Source organism: Aquarana catesbeiana, linkage group LG05 (assembly GCF_042186555.1).
Source record: "Aquarana catesbeiana isolate 2022-GZ linkage group LG05, ASM4218655v1, whole genome shotgun sequence".
In the NCBI taxonomy this organism is placed as follows: domain Eukaryota; kingdom Metazoa; phylum Chordata; class Amphibia; order Anura; family Ranidae; genus Aquarana; species Aquarana catesbeiana.
Window position 1 is genome coordinate 103,585,744 of NC_133328.1, and position 20,510 is coordinate 103,606,253.

Below are 20,510 nucleotides of genomic sequence, written 5' to 3' on the forward strand. Positions count from 1 at the left end.
AGATATGAAGGGAAAAGAAAGAGGCTTCCCCATAGTGTAAGTCGGCTAAGAACCAGCTTTATTAAAACAAAGTAATAAAAGCACTCTGGCTCTTCAAAAAAACAAACAGTGAAAGTAGCGCTAAAGTTCAAATGGTGGCAAGACAGGCATAAATTCCTATAAATTTATTTTTATTTTAGCTGTTGGGTGATAGTAAAATGCATCCATCGCATCGATATCCATCGCATCATCCTTTCCTTTATTCTCAAATGCCTCAGTGTTCCCATCATGAAGCCCCAGTCGACTCTGTCTTAGGCCTTTTCGGCATCTATCGACAGTAGTACGACCTTGTCCCCACTCTCTCTAGCCTCATGTATCAGGCACGGGGATTTAAGACTGTTGTCTTTCCCTTCCCTCCCTGTTACAAACCCCATCTGATCACTGTGAACCCATCGAGGCAGAAGTGGTTTTAATCTTCCCGCTATTATTTTTGCAAAGATCTTTATGTTGGTGTTTAGCAATGATATTGGTCTATAGCTCTCCGGTGCCATTGGGTCCTTGCCCTCTTTTAAAATCAGAGTAATATAGGCCATCAATGCCTCTTCCCAAAGATTTTCCCCTTCTGCCAGAGCGTTCAAGTAATCACATAGTTTAGGGGCCAGTAGCTTTTGGAACCTCTTATAGTACGTAATAGAATACCCATCGGGGCCAGGACTCTTCCCCGCTGCCATATCCTTAATTGCTCTTAGGATTTCTTCCTGTGTTATTGGGGCATCTAGCAGCTCCAATTCCTCTTCAGGGACCGCTTGAAGGTCAAGCCCCTGCAGGTACTCTAGGATTCCTTCCTTACTCCCTCTGTTTTCTTCTGTCTGTCTCACATTATACAGCTGACTATAATAATAATAATGGAAAACCCCTGCTATTTTAGGAGATGAATGCACTATTTCCCCTTTCATATTTTAGATTTTAGCTATAAAAGATGCGTTTTTTTTTTCTCCTTTACTGCCCTCGTTAACCATTTCCCAGGTTTATTGCCCCACTGGTGTTTCTCTTTATCCACTATATGAAAGGCCAGTTTCTTCTCCTGCTCTATTAGTACTACCAGTTCTTCTTTTTTGTTCTTAAGTTCTACCCTCTCTGAGATGCCCTTGGGTCTCGTCTGTTGTTCTAATTCATGTATTTCTTTACGGAGATTATTGATCTTTTTTCCCCTTTTCCTTTTTTTTCCCTGCCCCAATGCTTATTAGAATACCCCATATATAGACTTTGTGGGTCTCCCACAGGGTGCCCTTAGAGATTTCTGATGTGTCATTTATAAGAAAAAATTCCTCCAACTCCTGTTCTAGTCGCCTATTCACCTCAGAGTCTTGGATCAAGGAGTCATTCAGTTTCCACATCCTACCCATGGGGGGGCCTGATGTTACCTCCAGTCGTACTATTACTGGGGCATAGTTGGAAAAAGAGATGGTTTTTGTTTCCGTTTCTTTGAGTGAGGGAAGCAGTTGATGCTCTATCAGTACATAGTCTATTCTAGAGAATGATCCATGTACTGATGAATAGAATGTGTAGTCATGGGCCTCTGGATGTCAAATTCTCCAGCTCTACTATTAGAGCTGATGCTCTAATAGTAGCTTCCTTATTCTATTCTGTCTCGGAGCTGACAATCGGGGAAGGCTTCCCGTGGTATCTACCCGTGGGTCTATGCACATATTGAGATCTCCTGCGACTATCAGTTTCCCCTCCTTAAATTCTCACAGTTTTCTCAAGGTTTTCCTCAAAAATCTATCTGGTTCTCTATTTGGAGAATAAATATTTGCCAGAGTACACTCCATGTTAAACAGTTTCCCCTTCATGAAAAGAAATCTCCCGTCTGGGTCAGCCAGCTGCTCCCTTATTACAAACAGTGTATTCCTGTCGAAACCTATTGCCACCCCCCGTGAGTAACTCGATGTTGAGTCCCCATAGAACCATGTAGGGAAGAGCCGTGAAGATAGCCTACTCCCCGAGGAATGTGAGATATGTGTCTCCTGAAGGCAAGCCACATTCGCCCCATAATACTGTAGTTCCTTATTTACTATAAACTTTTTCTTTGGGGTACTTAAGCCTCTCACATTATATGTTACTAAATTCAGAGTAGACATAGTTCATATTGGCTACCCCCCCCAAGTGTCCCCAAGTGTCCCCACCAGGAGAGAGATAGATAGAGGGGAAAAAGAAAAGTGAGGGAGGGAGAGAGAGAGAGACCGAAGGAAAAAAGAAAAAACATACCACACCCCCCCTGCCCCCAACCCCTCCCCCCTTCCAGTACCCCTCTCTGTTAGGGGGTGAACAAATTCCATATTTGTTCTGTGTATGGGTCCAACGGCATCTAACATGATGTCGTTTGGTTGCCATACCTTCTAAGGGGAAACAGCTCTCCAGTTGCCGACCCCCCCCACCAGCCCCCCACCCCCCTCCACCCAACCCTCCATCCATTTTCTCTTCTATTCTTTCTCTCTTTTCTTTTTCCCTTTTTTTTCCCCCTTTTTCCCTCACTCCTTCCGGAGTGAGGACAATAATCACACTCTGCCCCCCCCCCCTCACCCTCAGCTGCGTATCCATTGCATATTACTAAAAGGTACCACTATTCCATTATTCTCCTCCCAGCCCGGCAAGGCCGGGGGAGGGAGGTCCAGTTTACTGCAAAAGTCTGGGGGATCTTCAGGAAATCTCAGAACTGCACTGCAACCGTCCCTTTTCCCTTTGAGACAAGCTGGGAACCCCCATTGGTATGGTGCATTTAATGCCCGCATTTGTTCTGTTAATGGTTTAAGGAGTCTTCTTGCCAACGTTTCTCCCAATAAATCTGAGAATACTTGCAGTTCAGTTCCTTCATATGAGATTCCGGCCATCTTCCGGATATTTTCCATAATTTTAGCTTTCTCTTTATAATAGTGGAACCTTACTATTACATCTCTTGGATTGTCGTCCACCTTGGGTTGATATCTTGTCATCCTATGGACTCTGTCCAGCTTCAATGTTTCAACTTCCTCTCTCCCTAGCATGGCTTTAAACAAATCCTGCATCACTTTACTTAATTTATCATTTTTATATTTCTCTGCTATTCCTCTTACCTTCAGGTTTTTTCTTCGGCTTCTATTTTCCTGGTCCTCGATTTTATATAGGAGCAACCTATTCGTTTTTTGGAGGGATTCCATTTGCATATTTATTTCCACCAGTTTTTGGTCATATTTATTAATTCTCTCCTCTATTTCTTCTACTAGACCGAGAACCTGCCCAATATCTGCTCTCACTGCTGCTATATTCGCTTTCAATGATATTTCAACTTTAGATAGTGTCTCGGTCAGCATCTCTTTAATTTGGTTTAGGTTTGCTTGGGCCACGTCTGGCCCTAGGTCCTCTTCAATCCCAGGGGACGCCCCTCCTTTCCTCTTCTGGTCCCCATTAGGTGTCATAGCGCCTCCTTGGGAGATTTCCCCCGCATTTCTTGACCGTGTGACAGACGTGTCATTAGTTTTACCCACTTTAGTCTCTTCAGCTGTCACTTTGGGTTTACCAGCCCCGGCCCGTGTTGCAGTTGTCTGCCTAGGGCTACTGTGCCCATTCTCCACCAGGCTCGTGTCTACAGTCATAAACCGCTAAATACCCCCTGGGCTAACAGCAGGTAAGCCCCCTTTTACTGTTTTGTTTGATTTCCCCCTCATTGTGATTAGCTCTACCTTGACAAAATTCCTGTTAAGATAGGGGTTAGGATTTCTCCGCCGAGGTCCCTTCACTGAATAATTACTGGTAGGTGGTGTTTATCCACATATATTATCCGTGGGCCATTATGCTTTTAAGAACCTTGGTAGAATTTGCGGAATATGCAGCAATAATTATTCATAGAGAATAGCAATACATATTACCCCACCAAACTTCGGACCCAGTAAAGAGTAGAAGAAGTAGGTAATCCTTCGGTTCTCAGCCCCAGTTATACTTAACATGTAGCCATATTTCTTGTCCACCTTCTAGTATTATTCCCCCCAGCAAAAAGGGAAGGAAGCTGTGTTTGTCATTAAATGATGGCACTCTTCAAAGAAAATAAAAAAAAAAAAAAAAAAGGACCACCACATCTTTTTATAGCAGGTAAGTGTCCGCAATCCTCCACCCACACAAAGCTAAATTGAGTGCCAAATTGATTGACAAAAATTATGGTGGTTATTCGCAGCCAGCAATAGCTTTGCTAGGGGAAAAAAAAAAAAAAGTTGCCAGAGAATCGCAGCACATATCAGTCAATGGTGTTCACAATAGAATGACTGCCGGAGGTACTCCTCAATCATTGCTGGTAATAGTTATTAATGAGAGTTTCCAGCGATTAGAAGTGCTTTATCTGTAATAGGCAGAGACTGGAGCAGCAATTTAACAGGTAAGATCAGATCCCTCAGCACCTTTATAATCAGTCATTTAAGAAACTACAGGGATTTTCCAGAAATAGGGGCATTTAGTCTCTTGCTAAAGAATACAAAGCAGCAATTTGTGAAAAACAGGACCAGATAGCCCAGCAATAGTTAGCGATTGGCAAGCGGATAAGCAGGTAGCAGCGACTTTTTGAAGTTCTAGGCACATAAATGTTTCACTGTGTAAGCGAAAGTACTTACCTGCAGCAGGCAATAGTAGGAGCAGCAACTTGCAAAAGAAAATCAGGTCGCTCAGTAGCATTTAATCACAGTTATTTAAACAGTCATTTAAGAATCCATGAAGATTTCCAGTGGTTAAAGGCACTTAGGCATTTAGCCATAGCAGGTAATGTCAGAAGCAACAGATTTCAGATAGCTCAGCAGCATTTAGCAAGCAGACAATCAGATGTCAGGTGTCAGTTATTTCCCATGCAGTTTTAAGCAGACAGACGCTCAGTATGTTATTTGTATTTCAGCTTTTACATTACCGCATCCTCTCAGCCGATGGGGAGGTGAAGGGGGGGCAGCCGCCCAGCATCCATGTCCTTTCTGGGTCTGTACCTGCGTCCCATGCCCTCGATTTTCCTTCATACAACGAGAGGTACTGTGCTGCCAGTTCCTGCAATGGATTGTCCTCCACAGAGCTCCAGGTGTCCACAGCTCCTCCGTTCCTCTTAGTGCAGCGGGGCAGAAAGCAGGTGGGAAGCCATGGGGAGGGGAGGGGGGGAGCGCCGTGCCGACAGACAGATCAGGCAGCTATCCCCTGCAAAGAGCCATTCAGACTTCCCAGCGCCTTATTCCTCCATACCTCCGGCACTGCTGACACTTCAGCTGGATGGGTGGTCGGGTGGAGACAGGGCTCAGGTGCTCAGAGTGAGCCTGCTACATACCAGAACTCCTCCCCTCGCCCACCCCTACCCCTATCTCTTGATACCAGGATTAGCAGGAAACTTGTGAAAGTCCACCACGTATTCAATTTTTTTTTTTTTTTTTACCTGGAGTATAGTCTCGCTTTAAAGTTGACCATTTTCCACTTCCGTATGAAAACTCTAGTTTATTTGCTGTCTTTTTCTGAAATAGAACGAGTATGCAGCAAGTAACGCCAGAACTCTTGATGTGCAATCTAATTACAGGTAAGTAGTTCAGGGAGTAATATGGTTCCATATCAGTATAGAGGCCAGACATCTAGCATTCCAGAAGGAGAGATCAATAATGGCAGCCTCCCTATCTCTCTCAGTCTCAGTACAAGGTTTATTTAAGGTGCTAACCATAGTAAGTTATTGTATACACACAAAGGAAAAAGTATTGGAAACCCAACTGAACCCTTCAATTTAAAACAGAACTCGAGCCAAAAAAAATGAACAAAAAAAATAAAGACAGCTTTTGCTGCAATATTCATGTTCAAACCATAGATTTCTTATTCAGTTTTTCATTTGTGTAGATAGATGTCCTTAGTCTGATGGCCAGCATCATTCAAGCCTCTTCCTCTGAGCCCAGGTTATCCTGCACCCACCCTAGTGTATGACTGGACAGTCTGATTCTACTGAGGAGCAGCACAGGGATGAGATTACATCTCTGTCACTCTGGTTTCTCCTCCAATCAGCATGTTCTTGTCAATACATAAACTGGTTGGCTCCTTGTCTTGTTACTTCCTCTCAAACTTCAGCCACGCTGTATAGGTACTGCATGAGGCCAATACCAGTGTCAAATTCAGGTATGTACACTAGTTGAATTTAACAAATACATTTATAGGTGCATTAATGATTACAGAGATGCATTCGTTTGTGTATTTTATATCTGCCTGGAGTTCAGCTTAAAGCATAATAATGCAAATCAGGCAGCCAAACTTCATGAGCAGTGTTGTTGATTGTAACGCAAGGGGCATGTCAAAATGCTGAGCTCCGTGCTGAAGCATTGTCCTAATCTCTAGAGAGATGGAATTCCAGGAAACCTTATGTAGCGGGTGCCCCGTTTTTTCCTGCTCCTGGCTAAGCTGGCCGCCGCGAGTACACAGGCTCTTCACTGAGAGAGAGATTGCCAGCAGCTGCGGTGGAGTTTCCCCCACTCCTTCTCCTCCTCTGTCTGGAGACACACACACAGCTGCTCACTCCACATCTGTGTCCCTATTGGCAGGAAGAGGAGAGCCAATGACAGGAGCAAATCAGAAGGACTTTAACAAGCAGCAGCTGCAAAGGAGTCTGTATTAGTCCCTATCAAACACTGCCCCATACTCTTGTATGGAGACAGGAACCACTAAGGCCAGCATGCTCTTGGAGAAGAGGAACAAAAGACTCCATCTTGCTTATCTGAGGGAATTCAGACACCACAAGGCATTAGAAAAGACTGGACCTAGGAGAGAGGTGCTGCCTCCCAGGTCAGTCCATCACCTGAATTCAGGCATCCACAGCTGGTCTGAGACATCCAGCCTGAGAGTGGGGGATCCCAGGTGTACATCCAGGTGCACCTGCACAGACAGTGTAAAGGTGACCAGTTGAGTCACTAGAAGAGCCTGCCCGTTTCCAGAACGTTTGTTTGGGCCTTTTGCAGGAAACAAGGACACTGAACACAGAGTTATTTTACTTTGCCCATCCGGTTTAATGAACACTGTATACAGACATCGTTGCTCTTAGTCACCTTGCTGACACCTGTAGTCCCACAGGACACAAGGCCATTCAGATACAGAGACACTGTATATAGACACCATTGTCCTTTCACCTTGCTGAGAAAGATCCTGCATTATTTACCTGATAACCCGGGCCAGTTGTGTTGTTTGGCCCTGCTATTCAGGTGTTTAAGTGCACCAACGAGAGTGGCTAGCTGAAGCCTCATCCTTCTTCAAAGGGATTGAAGTTACTAGTGCCATATGGGCATGGACACACATACTCAGGGCTCTGCATATGCAGTGGGTGTGCGGGTCAGTTTATCTGGGAAGCTAAGTCATTACATATTGATTTGAATACACTGTTTATCGTTGGGCCTGTGGTGTCAGGAGTCAGAAGGGAGAGGTCTGACATAAGAAGGGGCTGCTCTTCTCCTGGACTCAGAGCCAAATTTAAGTAGTGGCAGCCAATCTGATATAAAGTGTCATATTGTGATCTATTTGCCATTTAAGTGTGCCTCTGCTCTTGGGGTTATGCTTAGGTTGGGAATCCCCTGATAGCAGCCTGAATACAGTATTGAGCTATATTGCTCTTGATATTAGTTACTATTGTTCAACTGATTCATTTGACATATGTATATTGTTACTGTTCATTACTTTCCACAGAAATATTGCAGTAAAGACAATTTCTGTGTTTTATCATAACGTACAGTGGGGACGGAAAGTATTCAGACCCTTTTAAATTTTTCACTCTGTTATATTGCAGCCATTTGCTAAAATCATTTAAGTTATTTTTTTTTTCCTCATTAATGTACACACAGCACCCCATATTGACAGAAAAACACAGAATTGTTGACATTTTTGCAGATTTATTAAAAAAGAAAAACTGAAATATCATATGGTCCTAAGTATTCAGACCCTTTGTTCGGTATTTAGTAGAAGCACCCTTTTGATTTAATACAGCCATGAGTCTTTTTGAGAAAGATGCAACAAGTTTTTCACACCTGGATTTGGGGATCCTCTGCCATTCCTCCTTGCAGATCCTCTCCAGTTCTGTCAGGTTGGATGGTAAACGTTGGTGGACAGCCATTTTTAGATCTCTCCAGAGATGCACAATTGGGTTTAAGTCAGGGCTCTGGCTGGGCCATTCAAGAACAGTCACAGAGTTGTTGTGAAGACACTCCTTCGTTATTTTAGCTGTGTGCTTAGGGTCATTGTCTTGTTGGAAGGTAAACCTTCGGCCCAGTCTGAGGTCCTGAGCAATCTGGAGAAGGTTTTTGTCCAGGATATCCCTGTACTTGGCCGCATTCAGTCATCCTGTCCCTGCAGCTGAAAAACACCCCCACAGCATGATGCTGCCACCACCATGCTTCACTGTTGGGACTGTATTGGACAGGTGATGAACAGTGCCTGGTTTTCTCCACACATATTGCTTAGAATTAAGGCGAAAAAGTTCTATCTTGGTCTTATCAGACCATAGAATCTTATTTCTCACCATCTTGGAGTCCTTCGGGTGTTTTTTTAGCAAACTCCATGCAGGCTTTCGTGTGTCTTGCACTGAGGAGAGGCTTCCGTCGGGCCACTCTGCCATAAAGCCCCGACTGGTGGAGGGCTGCAGTGATGGTTGACTTTATACAACTTTCTCCCATCTCCCGACTGCATCTCTGGAGCTCAGCCACAGTGATCTTTGGGTTCTTCTTTACCTCTCTCACCAAGGCTCTTCTCCCCCGATAGCTCAGTTTGGCCGGACGGCCAGCTCTAGGAAGGGTTCTGGTCGTCCCAAACGGCTTCCATTTAAGGATTATGGAGGTCACTGTGCTCTTAGGAACCTTAAGTGCAGCAGACATTTTTTTGTAACCTTGGCCAGATCTGTGCCTTGCCACAATTCTGTCTCTGAGCTCTTCAGGCAGTTCCTTTGACATCATAATTCTCATTTGCTCTGACATGCACTGTGAGCTGTAAGGTCTTATATAGACAGGTGTGTGGCTTTCCTAATCAAGTCCAATCAGTATAATCAAACACAGCTGGACTCAAATGAAGGTGTAGAACGATCTCAAGAATGATCAGAAGAAATGGACAGCACCTGAGTTATAAGAGTGTCACAGCAAAGGGTCTGAATACTTAGGACCATGTGATATTTCAGTTTTTTTTTTTTTTTAATAAATCTGCAAAAATGTCAACAATTCTGTATTTTTCTGTCAATATAAGGTGCTGTGTGTACATTAATGAGGAAAAAAAATGAACTTAAATGAGTTTAGCAAATGGCTGCAATATAACAAAGAGTGAAAAATTTAAGGGGGTCTGAATACTTTCCATCCCCACTGTATGTGTTTCTCATTAGTCCTTGCACTTACACTATTGCCAGAGGGGCTGAAGCTATTCTTGGAGTTAAGAGGCAGAGTACGGGACTGAACATACTTAAAGCGGAGTTCCACCCTAAAGTGGAACTTCCGCTCATTGGATTCCCCCCCCTCCGGTGCCTCAATTGGCACCTTTCAGGGGGGGAGGGGGTGCAGATACCTGTATAATACAGGTATCTGCACCCACTTCCGGGCATGCGCAGTAGGGAACCGGGCAGTGAAGCCACAACGCTTCACTTCCTGATTCCCTGACCGAGGATAGCGGCGGGGGGCAGCCGAGAGATGAGCGATCGATCGGCTTCGGCTGCCGAAATCGCTGGACCCTGGGACAGGTAAGTGTCCATTTATTAAAAGTCAGCAGCTGCAGTATTTGTAGCTGCTGGCTTTTAATATTTTTGTTTAAGGTGGAGCTCCGCTTTAAGTGACTCCTCCGGGGAGTAGCACTACACTTAGTAAGTCCCCTTTCACACTTGTACGATTTGTCCTGCGACTTGGGAGTGCAAAGTCGCATTACAAGTCATTCACCATTATTTCCAATGACAACCATTTATATTAGTATGACTTCAAAGTAGTCCCTTCACTATTTTGGTCCGACTTTGATCGTGCTTCAGCCCACTGAATATCACTGAAGTCGGATCAAAGTCAGATCGTCGTCTTAACTCATCCGACTTTAGCATGCAACTTGTGCTCTGATGATCTTGAAGGGGTACTCCACTCCAAATTTAAAAAAAATACGGCATGGGTTCCCCCTCCAAGAGCATACCGGGCCCTTCGGTCTGGTTTGGATTTTAAGGGGAACCCCCATGCCGAAAAAACTGCGTGGGGGTCTCCCCAAAATCCATACCAGACCCTTATCCGAGCACACAGCCCGGCAGGTCAGGAAAGGGGGTGGGGATGAGCCTACAGATTCCGATAAGCTCCCCGAACGCAGACCCCGACAACCAACAGTCAGGGTTGTTGGGAAGAGGCCCTTGTCCTCATCAACATGGGGACAAGGTTCTTTGGGGTGGGGGGACACAGGGCCCCCCTGCCCCAAAGCATCCACCCCCTTATGTTGAGGGCATGCGGCCTGGTACAGTTCCGGGGGGGGGCGCTCGCTCGTCCCCACCTCCTTTCCTGACCTGCCAGGCTGTGTGCTGGGATAAGGGTTTGGTATGGATTTTGGGGGGGACCCCCATGCATTTTTTTTGGCGTGGGGGTTCCCCTTAAAATCCATACCAGACCGAAGGGCATGGTATGCTCTTGGAGGGGGAACCCATGCCGTTTTTTTTTTTTATTTGGTGTGGAGTTCCTCCTAAAGATTCATACCAGGCAGTGCCTGGTATTGTCGGGGACCAAAGTCGGATCCCTGTTTATTGAAGTCGGACGAATGTCTGACTTCAAGTCGCAGGGCAAAGTCGGATCCACAGTCGTATCACTGTTGTGTCGTACCAGTGTCAAAGGGGCCTAAAGGCTGAAGTAGGCTTGCACATTAAACACTTCCTGATAGCAGCTATACTTCTACAGGGCAGCCATTTTGTGCGGAATCACGTACATATACATGATTCTGCACTTCCGTTCAGGGGACAAGCTGTTTTTGCTGTGTTTACTCACAGCATAAGCCGATCTGCAGGTGCCAGTGTTCTGTCAAATTAGGGAACTCGTCCTAACTCCAACCACGTCACTTCTGTTTTCTTTAAGCCATCGGTAATTGGAGATTTTGACGAATGGCTGTTTGGACACAACACCAGCAACCGAATATAGTCCGATGCAGGAAAATTAGCTGATTTGACAGCACAGCGGCTAATGAGGACAAAGTTTTCGCCGCCTCAGAGGTGGCCATTTTGTTGGCTAGTATCGGTGTGGAGTAACAATCTTTGTTCATAATATCGTGCACCAGACTGTATTTGGTTGCTGGTGTTATGTTCAAACAGCAATTCGTCAAAATCTCCAATAACTGATGGTGTAAATAAACCGGAAGTTAAGTAGTTAGAGTTTGACGAGTTGGCTATTTTGACAGAACACCGGGCAATAGATGTCCGCTGGCACCTGCAGATAGTTGGGCAGAGACACAGGACGCAGCTCTGTCTATATAAACAAGACAGAGCTCCGTTCTGATAGGGGAAAGTGATGGATTTTGTGGAATAAAATCCATCACTTCCCTCAGTAAGACCAGCTCACAGTTTACACAAAAACACTGGTTAGGCACACAGTTAACCCTTTGATCGCCTTAGATGTTTAACCCCTTCCCAACCGGTGTCATTAGTACAGTGACAGTGCATATTTTTAGAATTGTTCACTGTTTAGTGTCACTGGTTCCCAGTGACAAGTATCAAAAGTGTCAGTGTCAGATGCAAGATTGCAGTCCCGCTATAAGTTGCTGATCGCCACCATTACTAGTATATATAAAAAAAAAAAAATTCCAGTATATATCCCATAGTTTGTAAACACTATATCTTTTGGGCAAACCAATCAATTATGCTTATTGGGATTTTTTCTTTTAACCAAAAATATGTAGCAGGATACATATTGGCCTAGATTGATGAAGAAATTCAATTTAAAAAAAAATATATATATATATTGGATATGTTTTATAGCAGAAAGTAAAAAAAAATAGGATTTTTTCGTCATACTTACCTATAAAATCCTTTTCTTTGACATCATGGGACACAGAGTCAGGCTAATATTCATTACCTACTGAGACTTCCCAGAGCAATAACCTTGAGGGGAGGGAGACACTCTGCCAAACAATACTCATCAGAACTTATACGGCAGCCCGCAGTACACTGCGGCTGAAAGCTGAATTCTCGGCTGCTCAAACATTCACCAGATAAAATTTTGTGAACGTATGCACTGAAGACCAGGAATCAGCCTTACAAATCTGATACCTGATGGCAAACAGCCCAGGAGGCAGAGGCGGCTCTCTAATTAGGCAAATTAGGCGATCGCCTAAGGCCCCGCAGTCAGAGGGGCCTCGCGGTCGGCTAATCTGCCTGTGATCAATCACTGATGCTGTCAAGGTCTCATCCTGGTCCGGTGGTAGTGCTGGGAGCAGGACAGTAGAGGCCTCTAGGTGGCGGCAGCAGCTGGATAATAGCACCCGGCTCCAAGGCATGCGGGCGGCATGTCCATGTGGGACCTGCAGCCGAGCTGCTCCTTCTGCCTGTGCCGCTCAGCCGACCTCTCCGCACCTGCCTCCTATTTGGTTCTGCAGTCGGGGCCGGGGGGGGGGGGGTCTCTGAAGCTATCCAGCTGAACTGCAGTGCTCCATGATTGTGAGGAGGAAGGAGCTCTTATGCTGCTTGGCCGACCTGAGAGAAGGTGAGTGTCCATGCAGCCTCCCTGTGTGTCTGAATAGGAGGAGCGGTGGGGAGACTGCACATAGTGGAATTGATTTTTCCATATTACTCCATGCAGCCACTGAATGTCTGCAGGAAGGAGAGGGGGAGAAGTGATCATTCAGCGGCTGCATAGAGGAATATGGAAAAATCAATTCCACTATATGCAGTCTCCCCACCGCTCCTCCTATATAACTTTTTTCTGCATCCCCGTGCTCTCTGGCCCCTCCGTGCACTCCCTGGCTCTGCCCCTCCTGCTCTCCAGCCCATCCTTGTCCTCCCTGGCTCCGCCCCCATTTCATCAGCACCCCCTGCTCTCCACTCCAATTCTTTCTCCCCCCTCTCAAGCTCACCCCCAGCGCTCTCCAGTCCCCACCCCTCCAGTGCACTCCACCTTTCCCAGCACTCTCCGGCCCCCACCCTCCAGCACTCTCTCCGCCTCCACCCCCAGCACTCTCCGGCCTCCACCCTCCAGCACTCTCCGGCCCCCACCCCCAAGCACTCTCCAGGCCCCACCCCCCAGCACTCTCCACCCACAGCACTCTCCAGCTCCTCCCTGCTCTTTGCCCCCCCCCAGTGCCCTCACAGACTGGGACATGGGGCACAGGAGGGGCTGCAGACAGGGACAGGGCTAGAGAGCTCTCTCACCCCCTTTCCCTCACCCCCCTCTTTCTCACCTCCCCTCTCTCTCTTACCCCCCCTCTCCCTCTTACCTCCTGTCTCTCTTACCCCTGTCACCTCTCTCTCTCTCTCTCACCCCCCTCTCCCTCCCTCTCTCCCCCTCTCTCCCCCCCTCCTCCCCTTTCTCCTCCTCTCTCTCATCCCCCCTCTCTCCCTCCTCCTCTCTCACCCCCCTCTTTCCCTCCCTCTCTCTCTCACCCCTCAATCCCTCTCTCTCTCCCCCTCCCTCTCCCCCCTCCCTCCCTCTCTCTCTCCCCCTCCCTCTCCCCCCTCCCTATCTCTCTCCCCCTCCCTCTCCCCCCTCCCTATCTCTCTCCCCCTCCCTCTCCCCCCTCCCTCTCTCTCTCCCCCTCTCCCCCCCTCTCTCCCCCTCCCTCTCCCCCTCTCCCCCCCCTCCTCTCTATCTGTCTCCCCCCCTCTCTGTCCCCCCCTCTCTCTCCCCTCTCTCCCCCCCTTTTGCGCACCCTTTCTCTACCCCTCTCTCTCAACCCCCTCTCGCTCACCTTCTCTCTCCCCCCTCTCTCCCCCCCCTCTCTAACAATGTCTTGCTCCCCCTCTCTCTCTCTCTCCCCCTCTTTCACCCTCCCCCCTCTCCCTCTCCCCTATCGCTGACAATCTCTTGCCCCCCTTCTCTTGCTCCCTCTTCCTCTCTCTCTCCCTCCCTTTCCCTCCCCCTCTCTCTCTCTCTCTCTCCCCCTCTCCCCCTGCGCTGTGCTGAGATCCCCCACTCTACTTCCTCTGTGGATGTGGATTGACTCAGTGACATCCCCTCCCCATTCTCCCAAGACACGGGAAATTCTTAGAGGGGTTGCCACCTTGCTGGGCCCCAGATGTTTTATTGGCTGCATATGTCTGATGGGTGACTAGGGTGCCCTGGAAGTGCTGATGAACTATGTGCTAGATCTGTCCATCTTTTTTGCAGCCATTTTTATTGCTTGAATTTTTTTTCCCCATTATGGGCGTGATTGGGGCCTAACGTGTAAGTTTCGCCTAAGGCCTCACAAAGCCTAGAGCCGCCTCTGCCAGGAGGTTCCTACACCCCTGGTAGAATGAGCTCTCACCCTAAAGGGAGGAGCTTTATGTTTCAGACCATAGGCCTGAATGCTCAATTGACGGACCTAATTGGCAATGAAAGGCCTTAGAAGCTGCCTGCCCCTTCTTGGGTCCTTTTGGTAAAACAAAAAAGGATCTGCAGATCTAGACAAATAAACCTTGACTGCCCGGACAACGTCCAATGAATGCAGTCGTCTCTCTTTCGCTGAGCGAGGCAGAGAGAAAAAAGAAAGCAAAATAATGTCCTGATTTAAATGAAAGGGCCAACACCACTTTTGCAAAATGGATGGAACAGGTCGTAACACGACCCTGTCCTGGTGAAGGATCAAGTATGGTTCCCTGCACAAAAGGGCCACCAATTCCGACACCCTTCTAGCCGAGGTGATGGCCATCAGGAAGGCTAGCTTGCGTGACAGCAAGTGTTTATGGAATTTCCTTGATAGGTTCAAATGGTTGTTTCTGTAACACAGATAACACCAAGTTCAAGTCCCAAGGACACATAGGTGACCTAATGGGGGGAAGCAAGAGAGTAACCCCCTGCATAAAGGTTCGGATTAGTGAATGGGAGGCTAAAGGCCTTTGGAAAAATACTGATAGGGCCGAAACTTGACCTCTGATTGTACTCAAAGCAAATTTGATTTCCACAGCTGACTGTAGAAAAGAAAGAATTCTCCCAATGACGTATTTCCGAGGATGTCATTTTCTGGCTTTACACCAAGCAATGTAAAAGTCTTCCAGTCCTTATGATAAATTTTCCTAGTGACAGTTTTTCTAGCATACACTAGGGTAGACACTGCAAGATACTGGTCCCAAGATGCTACGGTCCTTCAGCACCCTGGCTTCAATAATCATGCCATCAAATTTAGAGACTGTAAATTGGGGTGGAATATAGGACCTTAAGACAGTAGATCGGGGTGACGTGGAAGCGTCCATGGCCCATCTATTGACAGTCTCACAATCTCAATCTCTGGGCCAGGCTGGTGCCACCAGAATGACTGGAACCCCCTCTTTCAGAATCCTGCACAACAAATGTGGAAGGAGAGGGATCGGAGGGAAAGCATAAACCAGGGAGTACTGACTCCATGGAACTATCAGAGCATCTGCTCCAATTGCCAGAGGATCCCTTGTTCGGGACACAAGTTGCTGTAGCTTGTTGTTGAACCTGGATGCCGATAGGTTGACCTCTGGCCATCCCCAACACTGGCAAATTTCCTGAAACACCCCTGGGTGTAGGGACCATTCCCCCGGGCAGATCTGTTAGCGGTTGAGATAATCTGCCTTCCAGTTCTCTACTCCCGGGATATGGACTGCCGATATAATCGGCAAATGTCCCTCTGCCCAGGCTAGTATGTGGTTCACCTCCTTCAGAGCTGAATGACTCCTGGTACTGCCTTGGTGGTTTATATAGGCCACTGCAGTGGCATTGTCAGACTGAACCCTGATAGGGCAGTCCTGAAGCGCCACCGTCCAGGACCGTAGGGCCAGACAAACTGCCCGTAATTCCAGGACATTGATGGGCAGGATCTGTTCTGTCCCTGACCATTTCCCCTGAGCTGTGAGCCCTTCTAGGGTTGGTCCCCAGCCTGAGAGACTGGCATCTGCAGTCAGTACTCTCCAGGTTACCGGGAGAAAGGATTTTCCCCTTCGTAGGTTCTGATCCTGCAACCACCAGTTTAGGCTTAAGCGTGCCCGAGGAGATAAGCCCATTGGATAATCCAGGGCTTGTCCTCTTCTGTTACAGGCCAACAAGATGTCTTGTTGTAAAGGCCTGGAATGGAACTGGGCATAGGGCCCTGCCTCGAAGAAGGACACCATCCTCCCTAGGCTACTCATACAGAGCCGAATGGAGGGTTGTCTGGTGACGCACCTGAACCTTCAGGGCACAGATCCTTACAGGTGGCAAGAATACTCTGGCTTGAACCGTATCTAGGATCAGACCTAAATACTTTAGACTTTGAGCTGGTTTCAAGGCTGACTTTTCGGTATTTATGATCCATCCTAAGCTTTTCAAATACCGCACTGTGCATATTATGCTCTGTTCTAGAGCCTGTAAAGAGTGATCTCTGAGCAGGAGGTCATCCAGATACCCGAGCACTAGGATCCCTTGGGCCCTTAAAAGACCCAGTACTGGTGCAGCACTAGGATCCCTTGGGCCCTTAAAAGACCCAGTACTGGTGCTAGGACCTTTGTGAACACCTTGGGAGCTGTACCAAGCCCGAAGGGTAAAGCCACAAACTGAAAATGACATTCCTCTACTGCAAAACATAAGAACCATTGATGAGGATGAAAGATAGGTATGTGTAAATATGCGTCTTTTATATCAATAGAGGCTAGAAAGTCTCCCCTCTGGAGTGAGGCTACTACTGAGCGGACAGACTCCATCCGAAAGGACTGTATCAGTAGATACTTGTTCAGGGATCTTAGGTCCAAAATGGGCCTTGTGTCCCCATTTGGTTTCTGAACCATAAACAGTTTTGAGTAAAACCCTGTGCCCCTTTCGGATACTGGAACCTCTACTATCACTCCTTGATGCACTAGATGATGAAGTGCCTGAAGCAATAAGTTTCTTTTTGGAGGATCCGAAGGAACGCTGAGTCTTAAAAACCTCTGAGGGGGAACACCCCGCAACTCCAGCTTGTAACCGCGAGATAGAATTTAGGTGACCCACCCATCCTGAATTATTGTTTTCCAAATGTCCGCAAAATGCAGCAGCCTCCCCCCCACTCGATGGAGTGGGGGCATCCCCTCAAAAGGAGGGCTTGGTGCTGGGTTTAGAAGAATTTTGGACCCAGGGCTTCTTCTGGCCCTAGCACCCTGTTGGTGGCAGAACCTCCTTGAAGCTGGGACACTTGAGGAAGCAGTCCCTGGGTTTTTAAATGAGGGATGTCTGGTGCTTTTCTTCACATGAAGTAGAGAACTCTTCCCTCCGGAAATCTTTTGAATATATTTGTCCAAATGATCACCAAATAAACGTTCCCCATGAAAAGGGAAACCTGCCAATAACTTTTTACAAGGAAGCTCGGCTGACCAGTTCTTAAGCCACAAGAGTCTGCACATATGTACAGACGAGAGAGCCAAACGAGAAACCTGCTGTATTGAATCCTTTAAGGCGTCAATAGCAAAACACAGCGCTTGAGAAATATCTGTATTACTTTCAGGCAGATCATCCTCCTGGTTAGGCCTATCAGGCCATTTGACCTGATCCCTTATGGACTGGCAGATACCAAATGCTGCAACAGCTGGCTGAATAGCTTAACTGGCAAAAGAAAAGGAAGCCCTTAATAATGACTTAAATTTCTTGTCAACAGGGTCTTTCAAGTTCTGTGCATTACTTACCGGACAAGTTTAAGTTCTTGTTTAAGGAAGAGACTGCTGCATCTACTGCTGGCACGCTCCATTTTTTAAACAAACTTTTCATCCATGGGATATAAAAGGGAAAACCTCTTAGGAGGAACAAAAATCCTGTCAGGATGTTCCCAATCAGTATACACCGCCTGTTCCAACAGGGGGTGTAGGGGGAAAGCCTGTGTGGCCTGAAGAGGCCTCAGGGATCCCAAATAGGACCAGGGGGGCTCAGTCACCTCTGCAAGAGGCACCTTAAAGGCAGAACGAACCATTTTGGTCAGAGTCAGGATCAAAAGCCTCTGCGACTGAGAGGCAGACATCAACTGGATATCTTCTTGTCCAGATTCCTCGGAAGCAGACTCATCTGCCGGGCCCTCCACAGAGTCCTGAGCTTTACACTCTTCCCCATCCTCAACCCATTCCTGCTCCAGACTAGGAGACTCTGGGGAGGTGGATCTGTCACGTTTCCTGCCACCCTGCGGGATGGAGACAATCATGCCAGCAATCCTGTGCTCTAACCCGGCTAGAGCCGAGGACAGTTCATCCTTGGTGATAAAGGATGAAGCAGCAGTGTTGACTATAGGCACAATACCAGATAGGCGCAGCGGCTCAGATTGCCTGGAAGCCTCTGGTCTTTTAGGAGATACAACACTAGGGATACGACTAGGTTCATCAGAAACTACTGACGACATTGGCGTGCCCTTCCCTGTAGTATTAGTCCCGCTCATCTTTTTTGAAGACATTTACCAGCCATAAAAAGAGAGTACTTGGGTGTAGTATTAAAACATCTCAGAAGGGAGACCCTTTAATAGGGCTCGCCAAGCCCCTATGTAACAATCCTGCTAAGCACCTTTAGCCTGCCAAGCAACACTTGGTGAATCACGTGACCCAGGTAAGGAAAAATGAACTGCTGCAAGTGTCTGTTCAGAGCCTGCTCTGTGTCCCACCACATGCTTGGCCTACACACCTTAAATAAGTTGGGTGTGTGCCGGAATGTTCTGTGTGTGCATGCGTACACACGTGCGTGGCTGTATTCGCATGTGACACGAATCCTCGTGCGCCCAGACAAAGGCTACTGCGCATGTGCGGCGAAGCCGCGTGCACCATGGCCGCCAAACAAACTGCTAAGTCCAGCGGTGCTTTTGCAAATGCACGTGCGCCCTGGCTGACAAACAGCTGAGCACAGCGGCACTCTTGCACACGTGTGTCATGGTGAACCAAAGCGAAATGGCGCACAGTCGTGCGCCATCATACAGGTAAAAAACAGCCAGACAAGCAAAAAAGGTACACTTTGCAAACACCCACAGCTAGCCCAAAACTCCCATCTGGTCACTGCACACAGGTGTCCAGCCTCTTGCTAGCTTGACTGATTGTTACAATCACTGGGACATCCCGCAATAATAAGTAAAGGGGTTTCACTTACCCGTCCAGGCGCAGGGCAGCTTAGAAACTAAGGGCCCAATCTTCCCCCTTCATGGCGGGTTCCTGTCACTTGAGGACCTTCGAGGACTGGGTACCCTTTTAATGTTTAGGGTACACTCCCTTGGACCTGTACAGCACCCTGCAGTAATGCCTTAGCAATGTGGTGCCCAGGATTCCAATTCGCAGTAGGAGGGGTTATATAGCAGATCACTTCCTGTCTGAAGACCTTTGGTCTACCAGTGTCCATTCACCTGGAGATGGAGTATAACCCAGTAGGTAATGAATATTAGCCTGACTATGTCCCATGATATATGAAAAAGAATTGTTTTTTTTTTTAATTGTCTTCTTGTTTATAGTGCAAAAAATAAAAACCGCACAGGTGATCAAATAACACCAACAGAAAGCTCTATTTGTTGGGGAAAAAAATTACAAATTTTGTGTACAGCGTCGCACGACCACACAATTGTCAGTTAAATTAATGCAGTGCCGTATCGCAAAAATTGGCCTGGTCATGAAGGGGGGTGGGGGTAAATCTTCCAGAGGTCAAGTGGTTAAGGGCTCTCTCAGACAGCAGTAAAAACTGCTGTCTGAGCTGCGTTTTTTTCTTGCCCATTAGGTTCAATGGGGCCATGCCGCAACCTTGTGCAATGCATACAATTGTGAGGTTGTGCGGCATTACGGGGTTAAATCAGACAAGGAGGTGACAATATACACCTCCTCACCACCTGTCAAATGCCCTCAGAAAAACTATCTGCTTCAGAGAGCAACGCACTGCACTGCAAGTAGTATGAAAGAGCCCTATATATAAAAAAAAATGTAATCAAATCCTTGACTGTTTATGCAGCCTGACTGTTACAGTTATTAAAACGAAGGGTTCATTAGGATTTTAACTCATTACATTATTTAGATTCTTAAAAAGCAATTTAATTTTCTCTATTGATCATTAAAACAGAGATAAAGAAGTTTTCTTACCAATCCCCTAATGGTCCAAAAATGATGGATCCTATCAGGAGCCCCGCCATATAAACAGACTGTGAAATATCCGTTAATTCTTTTCTGTGGCAGACAAGATCAAACTAAATAAGAAGATATGGTTTAATTATTTTATGCCTTTGTACTATATCATTTGCATTTAATAATAAAAATGCATAGAGTGTGTACTAAAGTACTTTTAGCATACAGGAGAAGGGGGAGCAGTCCACTGCTCAATTTTGAGGGTTTAACTCTAAATTGTCTTTGCTTCTTGATACTGACCAAATTTACCAAAAAAACTATTTTTACATGAGGAACATAATAGTGTGCATTGGTACAGTAGCAG

At 46.8% G+C, this 20,510-nt stretch overlaps 1 protein-coding gene across 1 annotated transcript in view; it reads right to left on the reverse strand.

The window, feature by feature from the left end:
- Positions 1–20,510, reverse strand: part of SLC22A13 (solute carrier family 22 member 13) — a 62,804-nt gene that overhangs the window by 39,738 nt on the left and 2,556 nt on the right. Inside the window, exon 2 of the mRNA XM_073630019.1 lies at positions 20,165–20,268. Within this exon, the coding sequence (XP_073486120.1) occupies positions 20,165–20,268 (104 nt within the window). The remainder of the gene's footprint in view (positions 1–20,164; positions 20,269–20,510) is intronic.